The sequence below is a fragment of the Silurus meridionalis genome, chromosome 18 (assembly GCF_014805685.1).
Source record: "Silurus meridionalis isolate SWU-2019-XX chromosome 18, ASM1480568v1, whole genome shotgun sequence".
NCBI lineage: Eukaryota > Metazoa > Chordata > Actinopteri > Siluriformes > Siluridae > Silurus > Silurus meridionalis.
In genome coordinates, this window is record NC_060901.1 from 22736514 (window position 1) to 22764152 (window position 27639).

At 35.7% G+C, this 27639-nt stretch overlaps 3 protein-coding genes across 4 annotated transcripts; all 3 read left to right on the plus strand.

Annotated features, from left to right (window-relative positions):
- The first annotated feature begins 398 nt into the window (after positions 1-398).
- LOC124401675 (junctional adhesion molecule-like) lies at positions 399-7971 on the plus strand. Its single transcript, XM_046874107.1, has 7 exons — positions 399-448; positions 1111-1217; positions 4522-4824; positions 5868-6179; positions 6288-6356; positions 6943-7010; positions 7094-7971. The coding sequence occupies exons 1-7, from the start codon at positions 399-401 to the stop codon at positions 7127-7129; spliced, it is 945 nt and encodes a 314-aa protein (XP_046730063.1). The 3' UTR covers positions 7130-7971.
- Positions 7972-11792: 3821 nt separating this feature from the next.
- LOC124401135 (CMRF35-like molecule 8) lies at positions 11793-17425 on the plus strand. 2 transcript variants are annotated; one of them, XM_046873137.1, is made up of 7 exons: positions 11793-11877; positions 12439-12744; positions 13836-14132; positions 14246-14446; positions 14708-14779; positions 14952-15019; positions 17115-17425. In XM_046873137.1, exons 1-7 carry the CDS (start codon positions 11829-11831, stop codon positions 17139-17141), a joined length of 1020 nt encoding a protein of 339 aa, XP_046729093.1. In that variant the 5' UTR covers positions 11793-11828; the 3' UTR covers positions 17142-17425. The 2 variants fall into 2 exon arrangements, with proteins under 2 accessions (XP_046729093.1, XP_046729094.1); XM_046873138.1 differs by having other exon boundaries at positions 14249-14446.
- Positions 17426-20504: 3079 nt separating this feature from the next.
- On the plus strand, positions 20505-21978 carry LOC124401132 (ribose-phosphate pyrophosphokinase 1-like). The gene has a single exon (XM_046873132.1). It carries the CDS (start codon positions 20518-20520, stop codon positions 21664-21666), a length of 1149 nt encoding a protein of 382 aa, XP_046729088.1. The 5' UTR covers positions 20505-20517; the 3' UTR covers positions 21667-21978.
- The last annotated feature ends 5661 nt before the right edge of the window (positions 21979-27639 follow it).

Genomic DNA, 27639 nt, shown 5'->3' on the forward strand with positions numbered 1-27639 from the left:
GGACCTATGCAAGTCGTACTAAGTACATTTCCAACATGCCTGTTTGGTACTAAAAAGAGGACATTTTTGCAGGTGTGGTTTCAGAAAAGAGACTGGATTGAGTATTCAGTTAAAGCTTGTATATGTTCAAACTAATTAAAGACAAGGTGTTTAACCATACTGCGGTTTCCAACTCTTGGTTTATCCGTGACAGATAAAAAAAAAATAAAAGCAACAAAAAAAATTTGCGGCACTTAAAAGTGAGCTGCATCTATGGTGAACTATTTTTAGAAAAGGACCCTGGGCACCATGTCGGTGAGTCCTGGACTATAGGAAGCCAGTAATATAATAGATCATTTAGCCCTGAGCGAAACTCTTGGGTGTCCTTATATACTGGGAGACGTGGGAAAAACGGCAAGATGGCCGCCGACCTGGACGTGCGCATCGCGTGCCCGGGAAGATCCAGACAGTAACAATAGAAATACTACAATTATTAATATTCCCTGTTCGTAAATCACAACATTTTCTGCTACAAACCAGAAGAGATTTTTAAATTATTTGACAATCAGCTGTTTAAATTCTCTACATGAATCCAATATCAGGACTCTGATACCCAACACTGAACTTATACTGGGTTCTTTATATTTAAATAACTGCTAAATGTACAATAATCTTTAACATCAGTTTGTACAGTAATAATAATAATCCCATATAAGAAACATCACCTTACATAAAACAATATATTAGTTATTATGATAAGAGTTTGTTATTTACTTTATCATATATATATATATATATATATATATATATATATATATATATATATATATATATATATATATATATATATAAGGATATAAGGAACATATTCTTAAGGCTACATGACATCTACATAAACCCTTCATAACACTGACAAATGCAGTCTTTATATTAGCTCACACATATTGAAATAAATCTTTATAAATATATATTTGTAGGTTCATGTCACTTGTCATGAAGGGTTTGTGTTTATTCATTAATGTGTTTTTTTGTAAATAATATATTTTGGTTGTTAAAGGTATACATGTCATATTACTAACAGTGATGAAAACAATCATTTGATTAAACAAGTTTAGTCATTCTTATTAGTAGGAAGAAAAGAAACTTCAACACAATTAAGAAAACAGACACAATACCTCCATCAGAACAGCCTCAGAGTAAATCAACAACCTCACCACCTTCATCGTCAACAACACAAGGTAAAAAAAAACACTCTTTTTCCCTATAACCTATGTTAGATTTTATTTTTTATCACATGTGAAAAAGCACAAATCTATTACAAGATTTACTCACATTAAGCATGCGTTTAATTACTCAGATTTGTTGTATTCTGAAACAAACTGGTAAATGTTTCCTTTCACTTATAAGCAGTACAGCAAAATAGGTTTGAACATGGACTAGAGTAAATTTCAGTGTTTCTGGTTGATTCCTGTTATATACTATACAGTATACTGTAGTTCCTTCTTGTGAGAGATAGAGAAAGATACTGCCCTGGCCACAGTTATGCGGTTACTCTTATGTGTTTCACAATGTCTCTAAAGTAACATAAAAAAATATTGTTTAGAAGTGTTAAAATGACTGAGATTCCTTATGTATTTAGGAGCCAGCAAATAAAATATTATTTTATTTGAAGTTTTGATCTTATTGATATCACAGAAAATTAACGGCACATGGCCTTTCATATTATATGCATTCCAGGAACTGAAATAGAATTATAAAATATATAATCAAATACATAAATGAAACATGTCACATCTGTTTTTAAAGAGTGAATCAACAAATGCATTACTGTTTAAAGTACTTGTAATACATTCAGTTCCAGCACTGTTCTGTAGGTTAGCCACAGGGGGTCAGTGTAGAGTCATATACAGGCGCAGGTCAGCCAGAACCACTCATACATCCATCTTTCAACAAATGTTAATTTTCTCAATGTCCTCTTTTTAAAACACATTTTAAAATGTGCTGAATCTACTAGTGTGAAGTAATTTTGATTTTCACTCTTTTTATTTAGCAGACGTGGTCCCTTTTTAGGTTTTGCAGCCTCCCATTTAGCTCTCTGAAATTATTTTTGCACCTAGTGATCAACTGGGAACATTGCAACACTCATTATCAAATGACCACCATTTAATATCCCAACACCACCAAGTCACTGATCCTTGGCACTTAAACATGACTCTTGAGCATTCATCAACTCAAATGTTATGAATAAGATAACTGTAAGGCGCTTGGGATGAGAGTGTCTGCTGAAAACTATAAAAATAAAGCTCTCACATATGAGCAGCTGTAGGTCAGATGTAGTATCAGCGTAGTCGCACCAGATGTCACTATTTGGTCACTCAATATTGAATATGTCTAAATAAGTATTTTTTATTTATAATTTATTTTTTGTGTTTGTTTTGAATGTTACTATTTAAGTGCTTAAAACTCTACTAATTGAATACATTAAATGCAGTTTAATTTAATTTTTCTCCATTTGATAATGAATCATACTCACCACTTAGTTCTTGTCTCTAAATGCATTATAGCTCACAAATGGAATATTTATCTTAAGTTAGTCACATGATCTATGATCAGTTATTACATTGAGAAAATAAAACAAATAAAATATAATACAAACACACATGAATAAATATCAGCTCTATATAAAATGTAAACAGAGTCATGAAATTAGTGACGCAAGAGATTTTCAGAAGTGAGAAACGATGTAGTGGTTCTTGAGGTTTCCTCCAGCTATATTAAATAGTATAAGAAAGAAACTCAGTGTGATGTTTTCACTGTGAGAGACTGGTGTGTGTGCAGAAGAAGCAGAAATGATGAAGTGTTTGTATCTTTTGTCTGTTGCGTTTCATGTAGCTGCAGGTGAGTGAAGTTATTTTCTATTACAGAAAGGAAAGATAATATTATATAGTATAGTATAGAGAGAATATTATACAGTTCTTAGTTCAGCTGCTTTGTGTTCATTTAATGTATTTTCTGTCCAGATTGGGTTTACAGTAGGCCGTAGTTCAGCCCTGTTCCTGAACAACCACCCAAACACTGTCAAATGTTTCTCATTTAGAGTTTTTATTAACAACAACTTTAATTACCACAGTGATATAATATTGACAGCTGTGTATGACTAATTAACTTTACCAAAGAAAAGCAGTTATTTATTTGAGACCTGTTCAGCTTTGATCATGTGGATTTTTTCTTCCGGATTAACTTCAGTGTAAAATGTACTGATGAAGAGAGGTGGGATAATGAATAAGGAGGATTCTACAGTGAGATTATTTTACAGTGTATGTTTTTACACATTTACTGAATTATATCTTTCACAATTTCTGTTTAAATGAATTTATCTTTAATCATTCACATAAAGTTTAATAGAAAAGTTGTTTTCCTGTAACTAATGCATCACTTCTTTTTTGTGGTCTACCTGGAAATAGATGCGTGTGAATTTCACACATCTTTCTGCTGCCTCTCAGTCACTGACCACCATCTTCACTTCCTACGTCATGTATTAGTCACAGTTTATTACCACTGGCTTCTTGCATGTTTTAATACTCAATTTACATTTATAGATTATTTTTGTTTTTAAGTTTGAAAGGAAATGTTTAATTTAAAGCAAATTTATTAAAAACAAACCTACATTGAATTGAGAAAACAGGTAGTGGACTGGCTTAGATGAATTGTGTGTGTGTGTTTGTGTATGTGTTGTTACTGGAATTAACAAATTCATGGTGTATTTCTGGTGTAATTAAGGTATATGTTGTGAAGTGAGACGTGCCCTTACCATTATTGTTTTGTTCTGGTGGAATAAGTTGGTTTTATGGCAGGTATGAAGTATTTTATTGGTTATAGTACTTACTGAAATAATGCCCTCCTGCTGCCACAAATGTTAATTATGTCACTGACTACAATCTTTAATTATTGTGTGTATGTGTGTGTTAAGAATTACATCCCCCTCAGATATTTATGTTTAATGAGATGTTATTGTATAGTACTTTGTTTAGTATTCTAAATTCATGATTTAAAGCGATGTTGGTGCCAATCCAAAAAACCCAAAACATCTGCTTTTATCTGCTGTTATTAATGCTCAAGAAGGCATGTTGTTCTACCGATCTAACAGTAGGGGGCGGTAGATGCAAAGAAAAAGTGATCATAGTATTGAGAAATGTGTTTAAGTAACTGTAGAAAACTAACTGGAACCAGGTGAAAGAAATCTGCACAATGTGTAGTTTTACTTTCTCCAAGTGCTCTTTATTTTCACATGGAGTTGTAACATGGTGTCTAACCAGAGCTGCCTATGTGTACATTTCACTCTGGGATTTAAAAGAAAAATACACACATGAGCACAGGAAACTGTAACACACACAGTAGTTACTGTAGAAACTGGACTGAGAAACGAGATCTGAGATTTAAATGTACAGAAATTCATTTGTATGTTGACTTTAAAAACATTTTATAATATTGTACTGCATATTGTATTCAGTAGATTGTTATGTTGTGTGTTTGTTTCTGTAGGCTGTGCTCCTTTTGGTGAAAATAACACAGAAATCACACAACTCAAAGGTGGTTCAGTGCTGTTACCCTGCTCCTGCTCTGACCTGCTCTCCAAACCTCAGAAATTCACCTGGATGATCTTCAGAACAGGACGTCCGACTGAAATGTTAAATGATGAACACTACCGTGGCAGATATCAGCTGTTTAATAACATTTCTCCTGCTAATCTGTCACTACTCATATCTGACCTGAGAGAAGAAGATCAGGGAATCTACAGGTGCAGTACTGAGAAGGAACACAGAGACATATTTCTTTATGTTAAAGGTAAAACATTTAAATACACTATAAAAGTTGATATTTATCGTGAAAGCAGACTTGATCCTTCAAATTAATTATAGTTACAAGTGTAATAAAATATTTACTCCATTTATCATAACTAAAGGGAAATTTAGATTTATGTGTCATGTTGTGACATAAATATCAAGTTATAAATAACTGATTATGATTATTCCACTTACACTTCCGGTTTCACGGCGCGCACTTCCGGGTCGGCGGCCATCTTGGTCCCCCACCCCATCGCGCCTCCCGGTATTTAAGGAAACTCAAAACTTTAGCTCCGGACCAGATTCTGATCCTGCTCCCTGTTCTGTTCTGGACTGTGTTTGTGTTTGTGTTTGTGTTTGTGTTTGTGTTTGTGTTTGTGTTTCTGCTCTGCCCTTCATAGTTCTGTTTGCTGGTTTTTGGATTTTTTGCCTGTGTTTTGACCCTGGACTGTTTATTAGACTTTGTTTTTGCCTTTTCCCCATTGATCTGCTTACTTTTTATTAAAGTCTGTTTTCTTATTACACTGTATCAGATTGGATGTGACAGATTTCTCACTCTAATCTATGATTTATTTTGGTAACACTGTAGTATTTATAGAGCTCCATGACACCTGTATAATCCCTTCATTATAACAGATATTTACATAAACATCTGTTACATCAGAATTATATGTTAATGTGACATGAAATGTCATAACACCATTTAATGTCTACAGAAATCTGTCACTAGACGAGGTATTATAACATTCACACTGAGAAACAGTCTGAACATCTTATATGGGATTATTATTATTAATAACTGTACAAACTGATGTTAAAGATTATTGTACATTTAGCAGTTATTTAAATATAAAGAACCCAGTATAAGTTCAGTGTTGGGTATCAGAGTCCTGATATTGGATTCATGTAGAGAATTTAAACAGCTGATTGTCACATCATTTAAAACTCTCTTCTGGTTTGCAGCAGAAAATGTTGTGATTTACAAACAGGGAATATTAATAATTGGTGTATTTCTATTATTACCTGTAAATGTTCTGTGTACAGGCTGTGAGCTGGTGAAGAAGACAGGGGTAGAGAATGTGACTGGGTTCATAGGAGAGTCTGTAGTTCTGCCCTGCGTCTGCACTGACCTACAGAACGACCCGAAGAGAGTAACATGGGAGTTTAATAAAAACAATCACTTTCAGGAAATTTACTCTAAACAGACTGAAAATCACAGTAACAGAGTGAAACTGGTCAGTAAAAACCCTCCAGGAAACCTCTCTCTACTCATATCAAACCTGACTGAAGAGGACCAGGGAAACTACAGATGTTCTGCACAGGCTGATCTCAGAGATCTGAGTCTGTCTGTTAAAGGTACATTTTTGTCATTAATGACTATGAGCATGTTTTACTCCAGTGTCATGTGTCATATTACTAACAGTGATGGAAACAATTATTAGTAAGTTTTGTGGCTCTTTTCAGTAGGAAGAAGAGAAACCTCAACTACATCGAGGACAACAGACAAAACACCTCAATCAGAACATCCTCAGAGTAAAACAACAACACTCAGACTCCCACTATCTTATATTTTCATTCCATTATATTTTTAAGTAAAAAAACACAATATTACACACATTATTTTATGATTGACTCACATTCTGGATGTTTAAATACACAGTTTTCTTGCTTCCTGTGGTTTTGCTGTTGCTGACACTCAGTGTAGTTTTTATTTATTAGTTAAGGACAAAAATTAAACCCTTTATTTTATTAAACATAAAATGTTGGCACCACAATTCAGAATGAAAGATTTGGAGATGAACTGATGAATTTACATGTACATGAGTTTACATGATCTTCACCACATCTGTCAATTCATGCTGAAAGAAAACTAAATGTTTTGTTTATTCATTAAGTCTGTCTTTCCCTCTGTTCTAAAGAATTCTGAGACAAATAAACAAATGTTTTCTTTTACTTATAACCAGTACTCCAAACATTTTTTAAACATTGATAATAGTTTTGTATTGTTTTACTTTGTTATTGTATGTGAGTTTAAACAGCACTGCAGGCCTCCACATCTTACTGGAGAAACCACTTACAAACCACTAGAGGTGTGATTTCTGAGATCTTTTCTCTTTAGGAGGAAGATGTGGAGAGAATGTGGTTGCTGGAGGACATCAGGACTGTGAGGGAAAGCAGGAGGATCAGGTTAGCACACGTACAATAACAGTTCTGTTATAGTCATTGATTGTGTGTTATATTAATCATCATTTTGTTCTGGTTTTCCACAGACTGTATCTGATCTTAACACTTTCTGTATTGAATAACACATTAACACACAGCCGGAGCAGCACGGGTCCAGATTAACACTGGATATAAAGAACTGAATATGGCACCATTATAACAAACTAATCCACAGTAAATATAGACACGATTTCACATCTTATAGAATTTACTATATTGATTTGTGTAGTCATTTTTTTTATGTTGCTGTTAATCACATTAACACACATGCATGGATGTGATTTAATTGGGTTTAAGAGACAGAGTTTCCAGATCATTGTTACTGTTACTTATATTAGCTGAGTGTATTGTTCTGCATTCACTTTGTCTGTTCATCATTAATTTCTTGTTGATGTACAGTTTCATTTTTATATCTTATATATTATATTAGAATCATTTTATTCTATATTCATCTTATTTGTAATGATCTAATATCAGGGTAAAAAATGTATATTCCAGAAGCATCATGGTGTTTTGTGTAAGAAGACTGTTATACATGTTCTTGTTTGTGACTTTCAGTGTTTAGACTGATGGTACCTTTAGTCCCTGTTCTAGTAAACTAACATGAGGATGTGTTTTTGACAGACTTCACAGCACTTCTGTAAAACACTCTGGATAAGAGAATCTGCGAAATGCCTGAAATATAAATGTTAATGTTACAATTTTTGCAGCTTTTTTTCAATGTGATTGATATCTTACATGAGAGAGAGAGAGAGAGAGAGAGAGAGTACAAAGTAATTTCCTGTAATTAAATTGCATGTGATGTTAGCTGCTGTACTGAGCTACATGTTCATAAAGAGAATAGATTTGAAAATTGTAACTTGATGGTGAGAAACATATACTATAACCAACTGTAAATAAAAGAAACTGTAAGTGGTGTATGACAGTGTGTTTGCTAAGTGTCCTGTATTACACAGTGTTTCCACCGCATGGCACAATGTGAGTTGACTGATGCTGTGACATATAAGATGTGAACAGTCTCCCATTGTCGAGAAAAATATTCGAATCAACCTTATCTAGTTTGTGTTTTAATCAAACTAATATCCATCCAACAAATTGAACTAATAATTAATATAGAACCTATAAGATACAATAGAAGTAGCTTGATTAAACCTATTTAGCTTATATGTTAAGTAAACTGATGTAATCTATTTACTCCAAGTATAATTAACATCATAATAATCAGATACTACTAAATGGAGTAGAGTAGGGTCTGACTGGTGGTATGAGTGTGTTGGAAAGACAGAAAAAAAACAACATACAAGGCATACTTATTGGGGAGATGCTTATTGGGGAGATGCTGTCAGTGGAGAATGCTCCTAAGAGATGTGCCAGGACGTGTGTGAGTTGGAGCTGAATAAAAGAAACAAACAGAGATCACAATGACTAAAAAACATTTAGTTTAATTAATATGTGCATGCAACAACAAAAGTAACAAGCTTATAAATGCTATCTTTGTGAAGCTCAACACACTATGCAACAGTCAGTTCAGAAAGTACAAATGAAGTATGACCTAGGTACTAACATAACCAAGTAGAATAATGTATATACGAATAGACAATCTAAGTAAAATAATATAGCCTGACTATAGCCTGAATATAGCAGAACACTTACACAGAGTGGTTGTAGGGAAGATAAAGCAGGCCACAAAATAGTTGTACACACATAAAAAACTGAGAGCAGGAGGAAGCGGTGCCTGGCTGTACCAGAGGGAGTGAAGGTTGTATACACATTCTTTTCTTAAGTGAAATAGAGAAAATGATATGGAATCACAGGAAAGAGAATTTGCTAGGGTGAAGAAAAAAATTAAATAAAGGTGTTATGTAACACAAGGGTAAAAGTATGAGTGTGTGCAAAGTGTGTGTGGGCTTGATCATTTTGATGTGATGAAGTGACCACCTTTAATGGGCTCATCGGTTTTTGCTTTTTCTCATCCAAGACTGAATATTTTTCATTGGCTTTTGAGGTCTATTATTAGGTTAAAATAAACAAAGAGTGCTACATTGGGAATCAACTGAAACAAACAATCCACCCGTGATGTGTCTGCTCAGAGACGGGTTCTGAGTTCCGACACTGAGTTAAACCCAAACTCACTGTAATAGATTTTGAGAAGCCACCTAGTTCTGTACGTTTAGCCTCAGCAGGGAGCTCAGTGGCCGAGGTCACCAGGTTGACCTCAGGCTGAAGCTTGTTGAAGGGTGCAGTAGCAGAGTTCACCATGTAAGCTCTAATATCCTTTTTTTCCCCCTATTTACATGCGTTTTTCATTATTGTGTTCACATTTTAAAAACACAATTTGGATTAAACTGTCTATCAACTATCATTGCTTTCACACTTCACATTGCTTTTTCAGTTCAAAGAGAACAACTGTGGATCATATTTTCAGTTTCCATGGTTCAGTTATGTTTTTGGCTTCTTATCTTTGTAGTGTTACAGGGTTTTTCCATGTGTGTTTTTTTTAGGTGTTACCTGGGTTTCTCCCACCTAATAGAAACATTTCAGTAGGTTGTGTGTGTGTGTGTGTGTGTGTGTGTGTGTGTGTGTGTGTGTGTGTGTGTGTGTCTTCATCTTCCAAGCTGAATTTCCTGTATTCTTTGGCTATATATATATGAGAAAGTTTTTGCTAGTGTTCTGGTAAAATGTGTTGGTTTTAAAGTGCAGTGATCTGATATACAGTAGTACATTGTAGATGTGAGGTTAACTGCTTTACTGAGCTGCACACTGGGAAAGAAAACTGTTTCGAAAACGTGATCCTAGCACTGAGAAATGCGTGGAAGTTTTGTGTGGAAATCTGCAGATTGGACATTATTATTCTCTCAAGTTTTATATATATATATATATATATATATATATATATATATATATATATATATATATATATATATATATATATATACAGTGAGGAAAATAAGTATTTTAACACCTTGCTATTTTGCAAGTTCTCCCACTTAGAAATCATGGAGGGGTCTGAGAAAGTCAATGTTAATATTTGGTACAGTAGCCTTTGTTTGCAATTACAGAGGATTCCTGTAGTTTTTCACCAGGCTTGCACACACTGCAGGAGGGGTTTTGGCCCACTCCTCCACACAGATCTTCTCTAGATCAGTCAGGTTTCTGGCCTGTCGCTGAGAAACACGGAGTTTGAGCTCCCTCCAAAGATTCTCTATTGGGTTTAGGTCTGGAAACTGGCTAGGCTACGCCAGAACCTTGATATGCTTCTTACAGAGCCACTCCTTGGTTATCCTAGCTGTGTGCTTCGGGTCATTGTCATGTTGGAAGACCCAGCCTCGACCCATCTTCAATGCTCTAACTGAGGAAGGAGGTTGTTCCCCAAAATCTGTAACACGTAGCCCGGTCATCCTCTCCTTAATACAGTGCAGTCGCCCTGTTCCATGTGCAGAAAAACACCCCCAAAGCATGATGCTACCACCCCCATGCTTCACAGTAGGGATAGTGTCCTCTATGTCCCCACATCATCCTCCATTGCCTGGAGAAGTGGCATGCGGGCCAAGGGTTGGCGATCATACACTTTCCAGCGCCAGGCTGAGAAGAATTCCTCTATGGGATTTAGAAAAGGTGAATATGGGGGTAGGTACAAAACTACAAATTGTGAATGGGTGGCAACCCAGTTTTGGACCAGAACAGCCCGGTGAAAACTAACATTGTCCCATATAACCACAAACCTAGCAGGCGCCTGATCTGGATCTGGACGCCACTGTAAATCGACTCAAGTTGGGCTGGACTCTCAGTCTAGCCTCTCTCACGGTCAGACCATGGTTGATTACATGATCAACAAGTGTTGCCCTAATCTCATCAGAGATGGCTCCCCTTCCTTCTCTTATCTGCCCTGGTCCTCTTCTTCCTCTTCCCCTTCCCCTTCCCCTTCCCCTTCCCCCTCCTCCTCCTCCTCCTCCTCTTGCTCTCTGTTCATTGTTAGCATCCATTGTTCAAAACAAGTAATCTGATCTTTGACCTATTTATAGGCCGATCTATACTACTGTAAAGTAAAGCAGTGATTGGTTAGTGATCAATTAAGCAATTAGTGTTCACTTCCTGATAGATCTTTGTGTTTTAGGTAGAGAATTGTGTGTAGTGTTTTGAAAAAGTGTTTTATGCAATTGAAAACTGAGACAAAGGCTGAGAAATATCTTATGGTTTTGAAGATTTGGCATGTAGTTTTGCACTTTGAGTGAGAGGTTTCAAAAATCGTGTGACATGAAAAGATTTTGTGTGTAAGCAATTGGTAAAAACTGTAACACACACGTCTCACAAACGCTGCATCAACAAATTGGTAAATGAACTGGTAGTACGCCTAATTACATGTCCCTTGAAATCTGTCGAATTCAGGTTTAAAAACCTAACAAAATGTTATTTTTGAACTAACAAATATTACAAATCATGTTAATAAATGTAATTATAATTTAACATTTTAACATGAATGATGCTAAAACTGATGTCTCTCTGTGTGTGTGTGTGTGTGTGTGTGTGTGTGTGTGTGTGTGTGTGTGTGTGTGTGTGTGTGTGTGTGTGTGTGTGTGTGGGAGTGTGTGTGTGTGGGAGTGTGTTTTAGCCTAAGGAGGTGTGTGTGTGTGTGTGTGTGTGTGTGTGTGTGTGTGTGTGTGTGTGTGTGTGTGTGTGTGTGTGTGTGTGTGTGTGTGTGTGTGTGTGTGTGTGTGTGTGTGTGTGTGTGTGTGTGTGTGTTTCAGTCTGAGGAAGTTGTGTGTGTGCACAGGAGAAGCAGTAATGATGAAGTGCTTGTATTTTTTGTCTGTTGTGTTTCATGTGGCTGCAGGTGAGTGAAGATATTTTCTATTTTAGCTTCTTTGTGTTCATTTAAAGTTTTCATTATAATTATATGATTTATTATATTATATTATTAATTATGTGTGTAAAGTTTCTATTACTAGTTACTAAAGTGCAGAATTTCAAGATCAGCATGTACATCTAATTACTGTTCAAAGACTTTTAATCATGCAGATTTTTTATTATTTTTATTATTAATAAAATGTATCCATGTTTTATCATTTTGAGCTGCAAAAACTGAACAATGATCAGGTTAAAGAAATTTGCAGTTGTGTAGTGAAACAATCACCAAGTGCTCATTATTTTCAAATGTAGTTGAACATGGTGTCTAAATACATCCCTCTAACTACAAGTGTCTCTCTGGTATTTAAGAAAAACACACACACATGGATCACATGATAATATGACACACACACTGTAGAGATCAGACATGAACAAGATTTTGGATTTGAAGGTACCAAACATCAATATTTTATTTTGCAAGCAGTTTGAAAGATTGTTCTTTATATTGTACTCAGTAGACTGTGAGATTATATGTTTGTTTCTGTAGGCTGTGAGCTCTCTAGTGATAATGATTGGTTAGATATAACAAGTTATAAAGGACGTTCAGTGCTGTTACCCTGCTCCTGCTCTGACCTGCACTCCAAACCTCAGAAATTCACCTGGATGACCTTCAGAACAGGAAACTGGACTGAAGTGTTAAATGATGAACAGTACAATGGCAGATATCAGCTGTTTAATAACACTTCTCCTGCTAATCTGTCACTACTCATATCTGACCTGAGAGAAGAAGATCAGGAAGTCTACAGGTGTAGCACTGAGAAGGAACACAGAGACATCACTCTTTATGTTAAAGGTAAAACATTTAAATACACAATAAAATTATATATTTATTGTGAAAGCAGACTTGATGACTCTTTATATGAATTATAGTTACAAATGTAATCAAATATTTTATTCCATTTACCATAACTAAAGGGGAATTTAATTTAGGAGTCATATTGTGACACAGGAATATCAAGTTATAAATGACAATAAATACTGATGATGAACATCAGACTGACCTGAAACTGTGGACTGCTATCAGATTGGATGTGACAGATTTCTCAGTCTAATCTATGATTTATTTTGGTATCACTGTAGTGTTTATAGAGCTCCATGACACCTGTATAATCCCTTCATTATAACAGAGATAAACCTACATAAACATTAATAAAGGCTTCACTTGATGTCACTGTCACATTGTTTTGTGAATTTGAATGTAAATCTATATAAGTTAAAGTTTATGTAAATATCTGATACATCAGAATTATATTTTAATGTGGCATGAAACATTAAACCCCAAACTCACTGTAATTTACAGTCAGAGAAAATCTACATAACACACTTTACATAATGATCTAAAGAAAGTCGACCTGGAAAACGTCATAACACCATTTAATGTCTACAGAAATCTGTCACTAGACGAGGTGTTATAACTTAACATTCACACTGAGAAACACAGTCTGTACATCAGCTGACACCTTGGAAAGTCTTTTAAATACAGTACATGTTTTTATAAATGTTTATTTAGCTTCATGTCAGATGTTATGAATGGTTCGTGTGTCATGAAGCCCTAGGAGGATGATATTTTATTGTAATAATGTATTAATTAAGGTGAACTGTCCCATTTGGGAACATTATTTAATATAAATTATGATTGTAAATTAGCTAAACATGATTAATAAATCCCAAATCAAAGATTATTACAGATTTAGCAGTTAATATAAATACAAAATAAATCAGTATATTATCAGAGTGCAGATTATTTATTCAAATAGAGATTTTTAACAGGTGATTTGAACATCCTTTAACATACTTTTTTGCAGCATAAAATGTTGTGATTTACAAGCAGGGAATATTAAAGTGATATTTATTCATTATTAATAGTAAACTGTCTGTTTACAGGCTGTGAGTTGGTGAACAAAAGAGAGTTTGTGAATGTGACTGGGTTCACAGGAGAGTCTGTAGTTCTGCCCTGCTTCTGCACTGACCTACAGGACGACCCAAAAACTATAAAATGGTTTAGTTATGGGGAAATTTACCCTGAACAGACTGGACACTACAAAAACAGAGTCAAACTGGTCCGTAAAAACCCTCCAGGAAACCTCTCTCTACTCATATCAAACTTGACTGAAGAGGACCAGGGAACCTATTGGTGTAATGTACAGAATGACTGGTCATGTGTCCGTCTATATGTTAAAGGTACATTTTTATATCAATGGCTATGAGAATGCTTTATTCAGATGTAATGTTCCATATTACTAACAGAGATCAGTAAACAGTGAATCCTTTTAATACATTGTCATTATTTTCAGTAGGAAAAAGAGAAACTTCAATACCATCGAAAGAAAAAGACACAACAACCCCTCTATCCGCTACATCCAAAACAACACAAGATGAAAATCTACAAGAAACAACCACAAACTCTCCAACTGCATCCTCCTCAACAACACAAGATGAAAATATACAAGAAACAACCACAAACTCTCCAACTGCATCCTCCTCAACTACACAAGGTAAAAATATACAAGAAACAACCACAAACTATAAGTTTGCCTCTTCCTTAACAACTCAAGTTCAGAATATAAAAGAAACAACCACAAACTCACCACTCGCACTGTCTTCAACAACACAAGATGAAAATCTACAAGAAACAACCACAAACGAGCGTGTATCCTCCTCCAAAAAGCCCCCATCTAGCTGCAAAAACTTTATCAGCAATGATAAATACACATATTTGATTACATTTATTAACTTTACAATGTTTTATTTCACAGTTTTAAGCTTTTTCCTGGTTTTACTGCTGCTCATACCTGGTGTAGTGGCATTTATTTGGTGGAACTGCAAAGGTACACCAACCAAGTCTCACACATACACACACACACACACACACACACACACACACACACACACACACACACACACACACACACAGTCACACTGCTTACTGTATATGAGTTTAAAGGTAAAGATTTTTAATTATCACTAAAGGTTTCATTTCTGAGAACTTTTTTCCTTTAGGAAGAAGATCTGGAGAGTATGTGATGAATAAAGGAAATCTTGGATGTAAGGGAAAGCAGAAGGATCAGGTTAGTGCACATTTAAAAAGCTTCAAAAGTATTTCTTTTCAGCTAATATGTAGGTTACATAACCCTTTAAATAAATGTATTGAAAGAAATTGTTCATTAGAGTTCTACAGTAGTCCTCTGTATGAGCTCCATTTAATTCTAATAGGTGTGAAATACAATATTACATGGTGTTACAGTGACTTTAGTCTAATTCTAATATATTTTCAGACCTTTCAGTCTCTATGCATTGTGTCTAATAGCTCAGCAGTTTAATATAGAAGTAGGAGAGTATGTACCATTCTCTCAACTCACAGGGTGTCCCCACAGAAGAAGCTTTTGAGTTCATTGATGTGAAGTAAAATTCCAGCAATGTATGTTTCAAATAGCTAATAGTTAACATGCATCAATTTAACATCACCTAATCATATTTATGAGGGATGATACCAGAAACCTTTAGCCTGAAAGTCACAAATAAAATAGCACTTTAGATTTTTCCCAGTGTGATTGAAAAAGAAGAGAATATCAAGAAGAGAAAGAAAAAAATTCTTGTAATGTGTAGTTTCTTTGGCACGTTTCCCAGAGTTTTTCCGTTTGACCGATACATTAACTTTTTTTATCCACATTTTTAAACGTCCATACTTTTCCAACACAGTGTAAATGCCCTTCTGGGTATTTACACTGTGATATACTTCCAAAAATTTGATCTTTGTTTAAAGTCCATCAGATATTGTATAATCCAGCATTCCCAAAGACAGTGCTATAATGTATATTTCTTGACTCAACATTTCTTACACATCTGGAATATTAGCCGACATTTGCTGAACTTTGACAGGAGTTTTATACGTTCTCATTATACAGGTATATATTGAAGTGAGCTTTGTGTTTATAGTCTGTATTTGTGCTTTTAGTAAGAATCACTCCAAACTGTCTTGTCGCTGATCTATTTTGCAAGCATTCATTTGGTGTTGATTTAATAACACGGTTACCCATGCTGGAATATGCAGATATACAATACAATTATTTACAAATTTTAATAAGGTTACTTTATACATTTTCTGCTCATATTCACATGACGAGTAGCTTTTAACTGTAAAATTAAGATATAAAATGTTTTTTTGTGGAAAAGACAGTAATTTTTGTTAACGATATTTAGAAAGTGATTAAATTAGCTGTTTTCACTCACTTGTGAAATAACGTGATGCGTGCAGTAATATTCAGCAGATCAGAAGCCAAAATCTATTGGATACTACACTATTTTTAAAGCAATATATTTAGAATGTACTGGACACTTTAAAGAAATAAACGTGAGATGATGGAAATGATTATTTTGCTGAGATTTTCCAGGCAATTAAATGGTTTCTTGGTGATTTTCATAATAGAAAATTGTGAGAAGTATACCATGCAATTGTAATTCTAACAAATTTCTACAATTAGAGCTTTTGTTGCGATTTTGATTCTGGTAACACACTTAACCGCACTTAATTACACTGAACAGTGAGGTTTAGGAAAGTATCTTCTGCTGCTTCTATTATTTATATATAATAATATATTTATATGTGTGTGTGTGCGTGTGCGTGTGTGTGTATCTGTGTGTGTGTGTGTGTGTGTGCGTGTGTGCGTGTGTGTGTGTGTGTGTGTTTTGTGTCTTTTTCTTTTCGATTGTGTCTAATTCTGCTTTATATATCGCTCTAACTGACACTGACCCAGCTAGAGAAGACTGGAAGTGAATATACCAGTATTCTAGAATACAAAATGAATGAAGTGTATATAGACACATTCTTGTATATAACAGTGATGCTGAGAACATATATTATAGCAAGCACAAGATTGTCAATATTCATTTGTTTTGTGAATTTGATACATTTTACATTTAAATGACAGATTCACGCATATGCGTGAATTTTTTTTACTACTGAGGGTATTGCTCTTCATTCACTAACACTTTCATTATATGTTTGAGTGTTATTTTATATCTTATGAGTTATTATTCTTGTACCAGGGTAAGAAATTATTGGTAAGAAAACTGTTTCGTGTAAGAAGGCTTATATAGAAGATTTTGTTTTTGACATTTTTTTGTCAAAATAAAAAAGATGATTGTGGAATCTGTCTCACCTAGATATTCATGAGGCCTTATTCCCAATGAACCCTGCTCTGATCCAGACTCTGAACCAAAGGCTGCATATACTCATCACCTGAAAAAGATTATCTGTCCTCTGCCGCCAATTTGCACCTAATTCACTTAATAAAGGCACATTTTTTTATGATGTGTGAATTTGTATCACTAGACATTCAGCTGGTTCTTTGACTATTTACTGAACATCTTCTATTCTAAATTATTTCTGGCCTCATTAATTGTTTTTGGTTTCTCTGGAAGTAATGTCATGTTATCTAATGCATGAACACATTAAATATATCAGTTATAATTCAGCTTTGTTGAATTCTTTAATGCTTTGGGTCTGAAAGTGTGGGTTCTTTTCCTATAAGATTGACACTGATTTTGTTGCGAGGATTTTTCAACAGGCTTGTTTAATGTCATTGTTTTTTATATGGACAGAAGTCACACATGGTCATGTCTTCACTGCTTTAGGGTTTCTCTGTAACATTACAAGCTGTTTTTTTTGCTCTGTTTAGGCTTTATTTCAAGGAAAGACAAGAATAGAGGCTGGGGAGGAAATAATTATCGCAGAGCTAAAATAAATGGAAATACAGGAACCGGTTTGCGGATGAATATTATACAGTTCTTAGTTCAGCTACTTTGTGTTTCGTTAATGTATTTTCTGTACAGATTGGGTTTACAGTAGGCCATAGTTCAAACCTGTTCCTGAACAACCACCCAAACACTGTCAAATGTTTCTCATTTAGAGTTTCATTAACAACAACTTTACTTACTACAGTGTTATAATATTAATATCTGTGTACTTGCAGTTAAATTGTCCAAAGAACAGCAGTAATCTTTATACACAAAGTAAATCTACTCATCATGCCTTGTGTTATAAAGTCCTTATTGAGACCTGTTCAGCTTTGATCATGTGTATTTTTTCTTCCTGATTAACTTCAGTGTAAAATGTTCTGATGAAGAGAGGTGGGATAATGAATAAGGAGGATTCTACAGTGAGATTATTTTACATTTCTATAATACTTACAGTGTATGATTTTACACATTTACCTAATTACATCTCTCACAATCTCTGTCTAATTAAATCTATCTTTAATAATTCATATTAGTATTATAGGAAATTTTCCTGTAGCTATTAAATCAATTCTTTATTCTGGTCTTAGCTTTAAATAGATGCTTCCTCTCTTTCACTGGCCACCAACTTTGATGCTTTAATCGTTTTTTGTTGATTTTCTTACAGATAATAACATGTATATATTGATTAAATGCGTCTAATACTATGTTCAAGTTTAAATTACTTTGACATGAAAAGGACTGAAACACTCACAAATCTCAAAATAAATGTTGACATAAAATTGACACGTTTTAAATCCAAGTGGTGTAAAAAACAATTTATAATTGAAAGTTTGGGTGAAAAGAGGAGCACATTAGAGAACTTTTAATGGTAAAGAATTTATCTTAGCAAGATGGAAACGAAGTTCAAATGATTTTTTCAGACACTTGATTATTTTTTTTGCTGATAACTTTACATGTGTTTCAGCTAATGGAATGATTCTTTGTGAAAAAATTTACTTTGACAAATGTTCTAAAAAATGATGGTAAACATTTTGCTACGTCAGCAGTTTTCAATTTATACAAATACAGTAAAACCCTATTGTACGAGCAAACAAAGATACGAGCGACCTTACTCGCAAAATATCGAAGGCACGAGCAAACCCATAGTCCAATGTGGTTTTACTGTTCATCCTGTGGTGTTGTTCGGGCTGAAGAAAGCCACTAAGTTTAAGTGCTGCAAAAATATATAAGATCGATATTTTATTCCACTTTTTTCACTTAAATCTGTTAATCAACCTCAGTTCTGATCAAAACTACTATGTTTTTTATCCAGGATTTTTAATTTTTAATTGCCAATTGAAAAAGTGATGTCACGGATATGGGGGAAAAAACACAAAGTGACTAAAATTTGATATAAAAAGTGTAACAGACTTTATTTAATTCTGTTATGCTGCACAAATTTTGGATCAACTGGCGCTCATTGTATGTGTGTAATCCATTTTTCCCCTTAGGGGTTTGCCATAGATAGGGTATGCGCACTTGGGATACTAGAGTGTCAACGGTATTTGGCTGGAGGATATGGTGTGTGTGTAATAAAGATGTGAAGAGTTTGGATACCCTCATTTATTTTTCTTTAACTTTTTATGTGGCTTTTTTCAGCCCGAACAACACTAAAGGATAAATCCTGGAACCGCGGACAAGTGTCAAGAAAATAATAGACATTGAAGTTCTAAACAAGAATGATTTAAAAGATTGAGCAAACCTATAAAGATGAATATGGAAGATGATTGAAAATTGCACTGATGTTTGGAGTGAATTTGCCTTTAATTCTTTTTTAAAAAAGTACACAGTAAAATGACTTTTATATAGTAATTTTATACATTATATAGAGTATTATACAGGGACACCTCAAATAGGAATGATTTGAAAGATGGCGCGAACCTATAAAGAAAAAAGTTTTATGAGTGTTTGAATGCGAATCGCTGAAGATTTGCACCTGGCCAGCATGGACGTCGACCTGGCAACTGAGCTCCACCAACACACAAGGTTTTGTGTCCTAAATAAGTAAATAATATAATTCAATAAATAATAATCTTCCTTGAATAAAAATTTCTTATCAAAGTTGAAGCGTTTATATAATGAGTAGTTTATAAGTAAAATGTGTGTCTGTAATATGTTCGTGTGTATGATCTCCAGATCAGAGGCAATACGAGGACCTCCTAATTGTCCTCGATACCAATATTTTTTTTCCACCACCTAGAATTTGTGAATCAAATTCTCTCAACTGGACTTGGAGGTAAAATACAGTGGTTACCAATATCGGGTCATGCATTTCACAACCAGGCCTTTAGGGGGTGTCCTGAATGAAGGAATCCACCTCTTAATGGCATCATTATGTCGATGTTATTGGACGCCTGCTAGATGGACTTTGGAGTGGCCAAATCCAAGTCAGCTTCAAGTAACATGAAGTTTATGCTAAGGAAAAAAAAGCCTTACTGAACTACATGATATGACTGCTGAAATCTGATTGGATAGAAACTCGAATGTAAACCTTCAATCGGTGCCACAGCAACAGAAACTCTATAAAAGGAAGAATAATGGACTATTGGGAGAAATTTTTAAAGCATATTTATTGACAAAAATATTAAAATGTATTATATGTATTTTCAAAACTCATTACCAACAGTTAAAAATTTTGAGCAATAGATAATTGTTTTTTTATTCTGTAAGAAAGGATTTCTATTCAGTTGTATTTCCACGCTTTACCACTAGAGGCAGACATACAGTTTACCAACCATGAAAAGTTACCTATGACATCACAGTGCACTGTTCTCCATCAAGAGTATAAATGGCCAGAAGGCGTGTGTCTGTGTGTGAGATCTCGTGCGCTATCGGAGAAGATGTTTACAAGATTCAGCTAGACACAATCGGACCGACACACCAGCTTCAGTCTGCTCAAGCGGAAGTCGTTGTTCTAGAGCAGACTTTCTGTCCTGACACTCTCGGTTGTGCCCCACGTCAGGCCCTGGAACACGAAACGATGCCGAATATTAAGATATTCAGCGGGAGCTCCCATCAGGATTTGTCTCAGAAAATCGCCGACCGGCTCGGACTTGAATTGGGGAAGGTCATCTTGAAAAAATTCAGTAACCAGGAAACATGTGTGGAGATCGGAGAAAGCGTACGTGGCGAGGATGTGTACATTGTGCAGAGTGGCTGTGGCGAGATCAACGACAACTTGATGGAGTTGCTGATTATGATCAATGCCTGCAAGATAGCATCAGCTTCCCGTGTCACCGCAGTCATCCCCTGTTTCCCTTACGCTCGGCAAGACAAGAAGGATAAGAGCCGAGCGCCAATCTCTGCCAAGCTGGTGGCCAACATGCTGCTTATCGCAGGAGCAGACCATATCATTACCATGGATCTGCATGCCCCTCAAATACAGGGCTTCTTTGACATACCTGTTGATAACCTGTACGCTGAGCCTGCTGTGCTGAAGTGGATTAAGGAAAATATTCCTGAATGGAAAAACTGCACCATTGTCTCTCCAGATGCTGGAGGAGCTAAAAGGGTCACGTCTATAGCTGATCGACTGAATGTTGACTTTGCCCTCATTCACAAAGAAAGAAAGAAGGCTAATGAGGTGGATAACATGGTGTTGGTGGGAGACGTGAAAGATTGCGTGGCTATTTTAGTCGACGACATGGCTGACACATGTGGCACCGTCTGCCATGCCGCTAACAAGCTATTATCAGCTGGTGCCACCAAGGTGTATCCCATCTTTACTCATGGCATTTTCTCAGGGCCTGCCATATCGCGCATCAACAATGCTTGCTTTGAAGCTGTAGTCGTGACCAACACCATTCCACAGGAAGAGAATATGAAGCATTGTCCTAAAATACAGGTCATCGACATTTCAATGATCCTTGCAGAAGCTATTCGGAGGACTCATAACTGTGAGTCTGTCTTGTATCTCTTCAGTCATGTCCCCTTGTAACCTCTTCTCAGCGCATATCCCTTTATTGTGCTTTATTACCAAAAGAAGAAAGAAAGAAACAAAGGAGCCTGACCCCAAGACCTCAGTAAACTGATTGAGACCCTTCTGTGAAATCCTGGCACCCAGTGTACCTGTCTGAGCTGTTTAGTTCCTAGTGAACATTTAGTTCCTAGTCTTAAAAGCATTCTGTTTAGTACCTTACACGGGTTCCACCTAGCTCGACTAGATGCTTGACCATTCGGGTGACAATCTGTTACAGTTGTGTTCAAAATTATTCAACCCCCAATGCTGTAAATGGTTTTAGGGAATTTAGTGTACATTTGTAATTGTATTCAGAATGAAATCCTACAAGGACTTCTTAAAGAACCATATGCAACTAAAATGACATCAATTAGTTTTGTAATACAGTAGTAAATGTTTCTTTTGTGAATTCTTCATTGACATAATTATTCAACCCCTTAAAGACTACCACTCTGAAGAACAGAGGTTTAATGAACGTTTGAGGTTCAATGAACGTGAAAATGAATGTTTTATTGTGAATAAACTATAGATTTATGAGAATTGCAAATTGCATTCTGTTTTTATTTACATTTTACACAGCGTCCCGGCTTTTTTTTTGGAATTGGGGCCACAGTACAACTACTGCAATCGATTCACATTTGAGATTTTTCTTTTTTTGTGCTACAGCTCTGAGTTCCCATCACTCCTTATACCCTGAGTGGTTCTTCAAAAGCTTGACTCGATGAAATCAGGAAAAATGTCAAAGAACCTTAACCTTCCCTTTGGGTTAGGGTCGGCACCGACCCGTTTTTAGGTTTATATTCACAGAAGTACTACATAAATTTGTTTAATTATATTAAACATTTTGAAACAATATTTAATCATAGACACACTGTCAGCTCACTAACACAGTCAGCCAACTAACTTCTAACCCTGTAAGCTTTAGTTAGGGGCTTTTCTCTTTGCCTGTTTGTCACCTTCCCCGAACAAAAAAAACAAAAACGGACATGTCCAGACATGTAAGACATGCATAAGACCAATTCAGTTTAGAGTTGGTGATTTGCAGAGTGCATATCTCCAGGTTGCATGTAAAAAATGAGAAGCCAAGCTCTCGATCATCCCTTTGCTGAAAATGAGGCAGACAACACAGAGCAGCATCACGATACAGATAAGCAGGTTTCTGAGGAGGAAGACAATGTAGAGTAACCAGAAGACACAGACACATCTGATGAGTCTGATGAGGAGGTCGCTGATGCTGAAGCTGCTTTCGCTCCTGCTGAAACATTCAAATCCAAAAGTGGTAACATCTGCTGAAGCTCAGTACCTCCTGAATTACAAGGCAGGGTAACTGCTGCAAATGTCATCAAAATGACCTCTGGGACCACTAGGTTTGCGGTAATGAGAGTAAGTGACATCAAGACGTGATTGGGGGGTGAAGCTATGCATGGAATCTACAGATTTACACAAGCAAACCTGCGAGTGGCATCCCTGAGAAAAAAACAAGAAAAAAATGTGTAGTCCTCGATATGAATACTGGACTAAGGGGTCACAATATCACGCGTGATTTTCTTTCTTACCAGCTATGACCTTTGACAAGAACTTCTCAGGAGGAAACTTACAATAGTGGGGACAATAAAAAACAATAAACTTGAGCTACCCGCTGAAATTTTGCAGGTAATAGACAGGGCTCCACTTTCTTTAAAATTTGCTTTTACAGACTATATCACCGTTGTTTTATATTGTCCAAAAATAAATAAATAAATGTGGTACTTATGTACACTTTTCACAAAGATGCAGCTGTGTCATCAGGAAGTACGAAAAAGCCCATACTTATCTTGGACTATATTAAAAACAAAGGAGGAGTGGACAACCTGGATAAGCTGACTGCCACCTACACTTGCCAGCGACTGACCAGGAGATGGCCAATGGTTGTGTTTTATAACATCCTAGATGTGTCTGCATACAATGCATTTGTGTTGTGGACCCAAATCCACCTAGGGTGGAACGCAACCAAAAAATACAAGTGAATAATGTTTCTTGAGGAGCTAGGAAGTTCCCTAGTCAAGACGCACATTAAGCGAAGCTGAGACCCAACCTTGGTCAGAAAACTACAGAGTTCACCTAGCACTCTATCCATGCCATCAGCAACTCAAGGAGCATCAGCACCAGCCACAACCCTAAATCTATATTTTTTTATTATTACTTGTTCTGATTTTCATTTTGTATTTGAATGAAAGCTTTATTTAAAAAAAAAATAATAAATAATAATAATAATTGTCTTTTTCTTTTTTTTGTGTAAAAATATATGTGTCAAAATTGACCCGAATACCATAGATGTTACTATAGTTAATGATATAAAAAATATATATATTTTTTTTTTTTATTTTAGAGATGTGTTCTAATACCCCTCAGTAATAGTCAGGCAACATAATCTTTTATTTATTTATATAATTCTCTTGAGGTTAATTTTACCATTTTTTCATTGAAAACGAGAGGTATGCTGTCAATTGAAAGGCCCAGGGGGCCACACCAAAAATATTAAAAGCAATCTTTTCATGGATAAGGAAATCTAACAAGGTAACCAAGAGGTAAGAAACAAATTGGATGATAAATAATTGTTAAGAGGGTATTTTATGGCTGTTTTAAACATGGGTCAAAACCGACCCTTTAACAGAAGAGATAGTAACAGAAAGCTAACATAAGAGGAAGGTTAAAAGAAAAGGCCAGGCAGCTATATATTTTATCCACAACAAACTTAAGAACAACAAGCCGCGTCTCTGGGGCCAAACTATGAGAAGCAATTTTCAAGCCTCCAGTGAGCTGCTGTATTTTTTTTTTTTTCCCTTTTTCCCTTGTAGGAAGTTCCCTGGTGGTCTAGTGGTTAGGATGCAGCACTCTCACCGCTGCGGCCCCAGTTCGATTCCCGGTGAGGGGACCATCCCCAGCCATTAGGGTTGCACAAGCCAGTGCACTTATAGTGCCGAATAAATGGGGAGGGTTGCGTTAGGAAGGGCATCCAGAGTAAAAACGTGCCAAATCGAACATGCAGATCATGAACATGGATGATCCGCTGTGGCGACCCCTAATGGGAGAAGCCGAAAGAAATAATTTTTTTCTTGTAGGAATTAATGCAGCAGCTCGCCACCTGATAGCGCTGTTTGTAAACTCTGTTACAGGCAAAACGAGAACCGACAACAACGATGATAAAATGCTGCATGCAGTACAAGGAGATGAATTCAGAGGGTAATATACTTTGCACGTAAGCTGTGCATCCCAGACATAGAAATGTTCAGGCATCTTTAAGAGGACGTGTCTGTTCTTGTTGTAGAACATCTAGAACTTGCTGTTTGTATAAAAATGTCACAATCTGCAGCAATTAGTTTAATGTTAAATGATGAAATAAATAATCCTATTTGGGCCTGACTGAGGTATTTTATCAAGACATCTGGTGTAAATTGACCTTGGACTTGGAAGCCTTGCCAGCGGATAGCGCTGTTATCAACACGTGTGTGTGTGTGTGTGTGTGTGTGTGTGTGTGTGTGTGTGTATATATATATATATATATATATATATATATATATATACAGTGTTGGCAACGTTACTTTTAAAAGTAACGCATTACAATATTGAGTTACTCCCCAAAAAAGTAACTAATTACGTTACTTAGTTACTTTTTATGGAAAGTAATGCGTTATATTACTTTTGCGTTACTTGTATCTCTTTCACGCCTTACAGGTGTAACAGGTGTAATATAGATAATTGCCAATAAGAAATAAGTTATATTAGGGCAAAAGACATGTGTGGGCTGCACACCGGTGATGTGGAGGGAAAACATACCTTTCACTGTCATCTCATAAAACTTTGTGCAGTTCCGTAAATATGACCTCGTCCTCGTCTACATCATTCTCTGCTTGATCATCAGCTTGAAACATTCTGAACGCTTTTACAAAGTTCGCGCTATTATCAGTGACCGTGGCAGTTTATCTTCCCACAAAGAGCAAATGAGCTGTGAATTTGCTCTCTCTCTCCGCTGTGATGGCATCGTACATGTGTCTCCAACGGAAAACTTTTATTCTGAGCAGTCCATAGAGCTGCAGTGGTGGAAAGTCGGCAAAAGTTTTCTATATTTCCGTCTCCATTTCCATATATGCAACAATACACACACACACACACACACACACACACACACACACACACACACACACACACACACATCTTTAGTACTGTGTTTTGCATGCAGATGTTTTTTTTTTTTTTTTTTTTGAAATGTTATTTTTTGCAGTTAACAAGAGCTTTTCACCAACACATAATCTACACTTAACCATTATTCCTTTCTCCTTTTCCTCGACTATTTAAAAATAATAAGAATACTTCCATCACAGTAATGTAATTCTCTGGTTTTCCATCTCTGCTTCTGACCAGATTCTGTTCCGCGGCTCGCACGAATGAGTGCACGATTCTACGTGACTACGTTCATTTTAATTCAGTATTTATTTTTTTCAGTATTTATTTATATTAAAAAGTAACTCAGATATTAATGTGTAAATTTATAAAGTAACGCGCTACTTTACTCGTTACTCCAGAAAAGTAATATTATTACGTAACGCACGTTACTTGTAATGCGTTACCCCCAACACTGTATATATATATATATATATATATATATATATATATATATATATATATATATATATATATATACATACATACATACATTCATACATACATATACATACATATACCTCGAGTTACGATGGTTCCACTTACGATTTTTCGATCCTATGATGACTATATGACAAAATTGTTCAAATATTAAATTTTTGCGCATCAGTCAATCTTAGCAGCGTATATGCAGTAAGATACTTTGGCACTAATTTCAGTTGTCTCGGTGTTCGAGAATGTATTTTTTTCTCTATTTTTGGTGTTTCCTCTCTTGTTTCCCTCTCATTTTTATCGGCATCATCAGGCATGCAATAATTTGTCTGGCTCCTTGGAGAGCCTTGAAGAGCAAAGAAATGGTTGGCGGAAAAACATAAACTTCAGGAAAAAGTGGCAGAACTGCAAGAGAAGTACAGCCAAGCCAAACAACGTATGCAAAAAGCTGCATGAGAAAGATTCTAACTGAGGCTAAGGAGAAGAAACTGCAGAATAAATACAGCTTTTAGTAACTAAGATAGAGAAACTGGAAATTGAGAGTTCTATGACTAAGAAAAATCCCTTCGTTTGCGGAGGAGCATGCTCAAATTGTAGACATCTATCCGAGCTGCAGGAGACACAAAGAGTCTAGCAGCTGCTTATGGAAAACCACACGCTCTCAATGTCTGTACCCAAATCTTTATTCATTACAGGACCTGAGGGCAGCTTCAAAAAGCAGCACATGCTGGAGTTATCAGGGCTGCAGAGGAGACTGGAGGAACTAGAGAATAGTCAACAGCAACAGCTGCATGAACTGACTCCTCCTCCGGATCAAGACAGAGAAAAAGACAGACCTTCAGCAACTCATGACAGCCTGGCTGACCTCTGACCTTTCACACTTTTGGGACTGGAGCCGTCATAATATTATTCCAAGTTAAACGTGGGTCCATTTGTTGTTTTGTAATTTTTCTTTTGTTTTCAGAACTTAGATGAAGTCTTTCGTCTTCCTGATCCAAACAATTATTATATTACTAACACTGATAAATATTAGCTTTAAAATTGTTTACTAGACCTTCATTCAAGTTAATGGAGTGGGCAAATCCCAGTCAGCTTCAAGAAACATGAAGTTTATTCTAAGAAAAAAAAAAAGCCTTACTGAACTACATGATATGACTGCTAAAATCTGATTGGATAGAAACTCGAATGTAAACTTTCAATCATGCCACAGCAACTCTATGAAAGGAAAAATAATGAACTATTGGGAGAAATGTTTAAAGCATATTTATTGACAAAAATATAATAAAATGTATTATATGTATTTTCAAAACTCAATAGCAA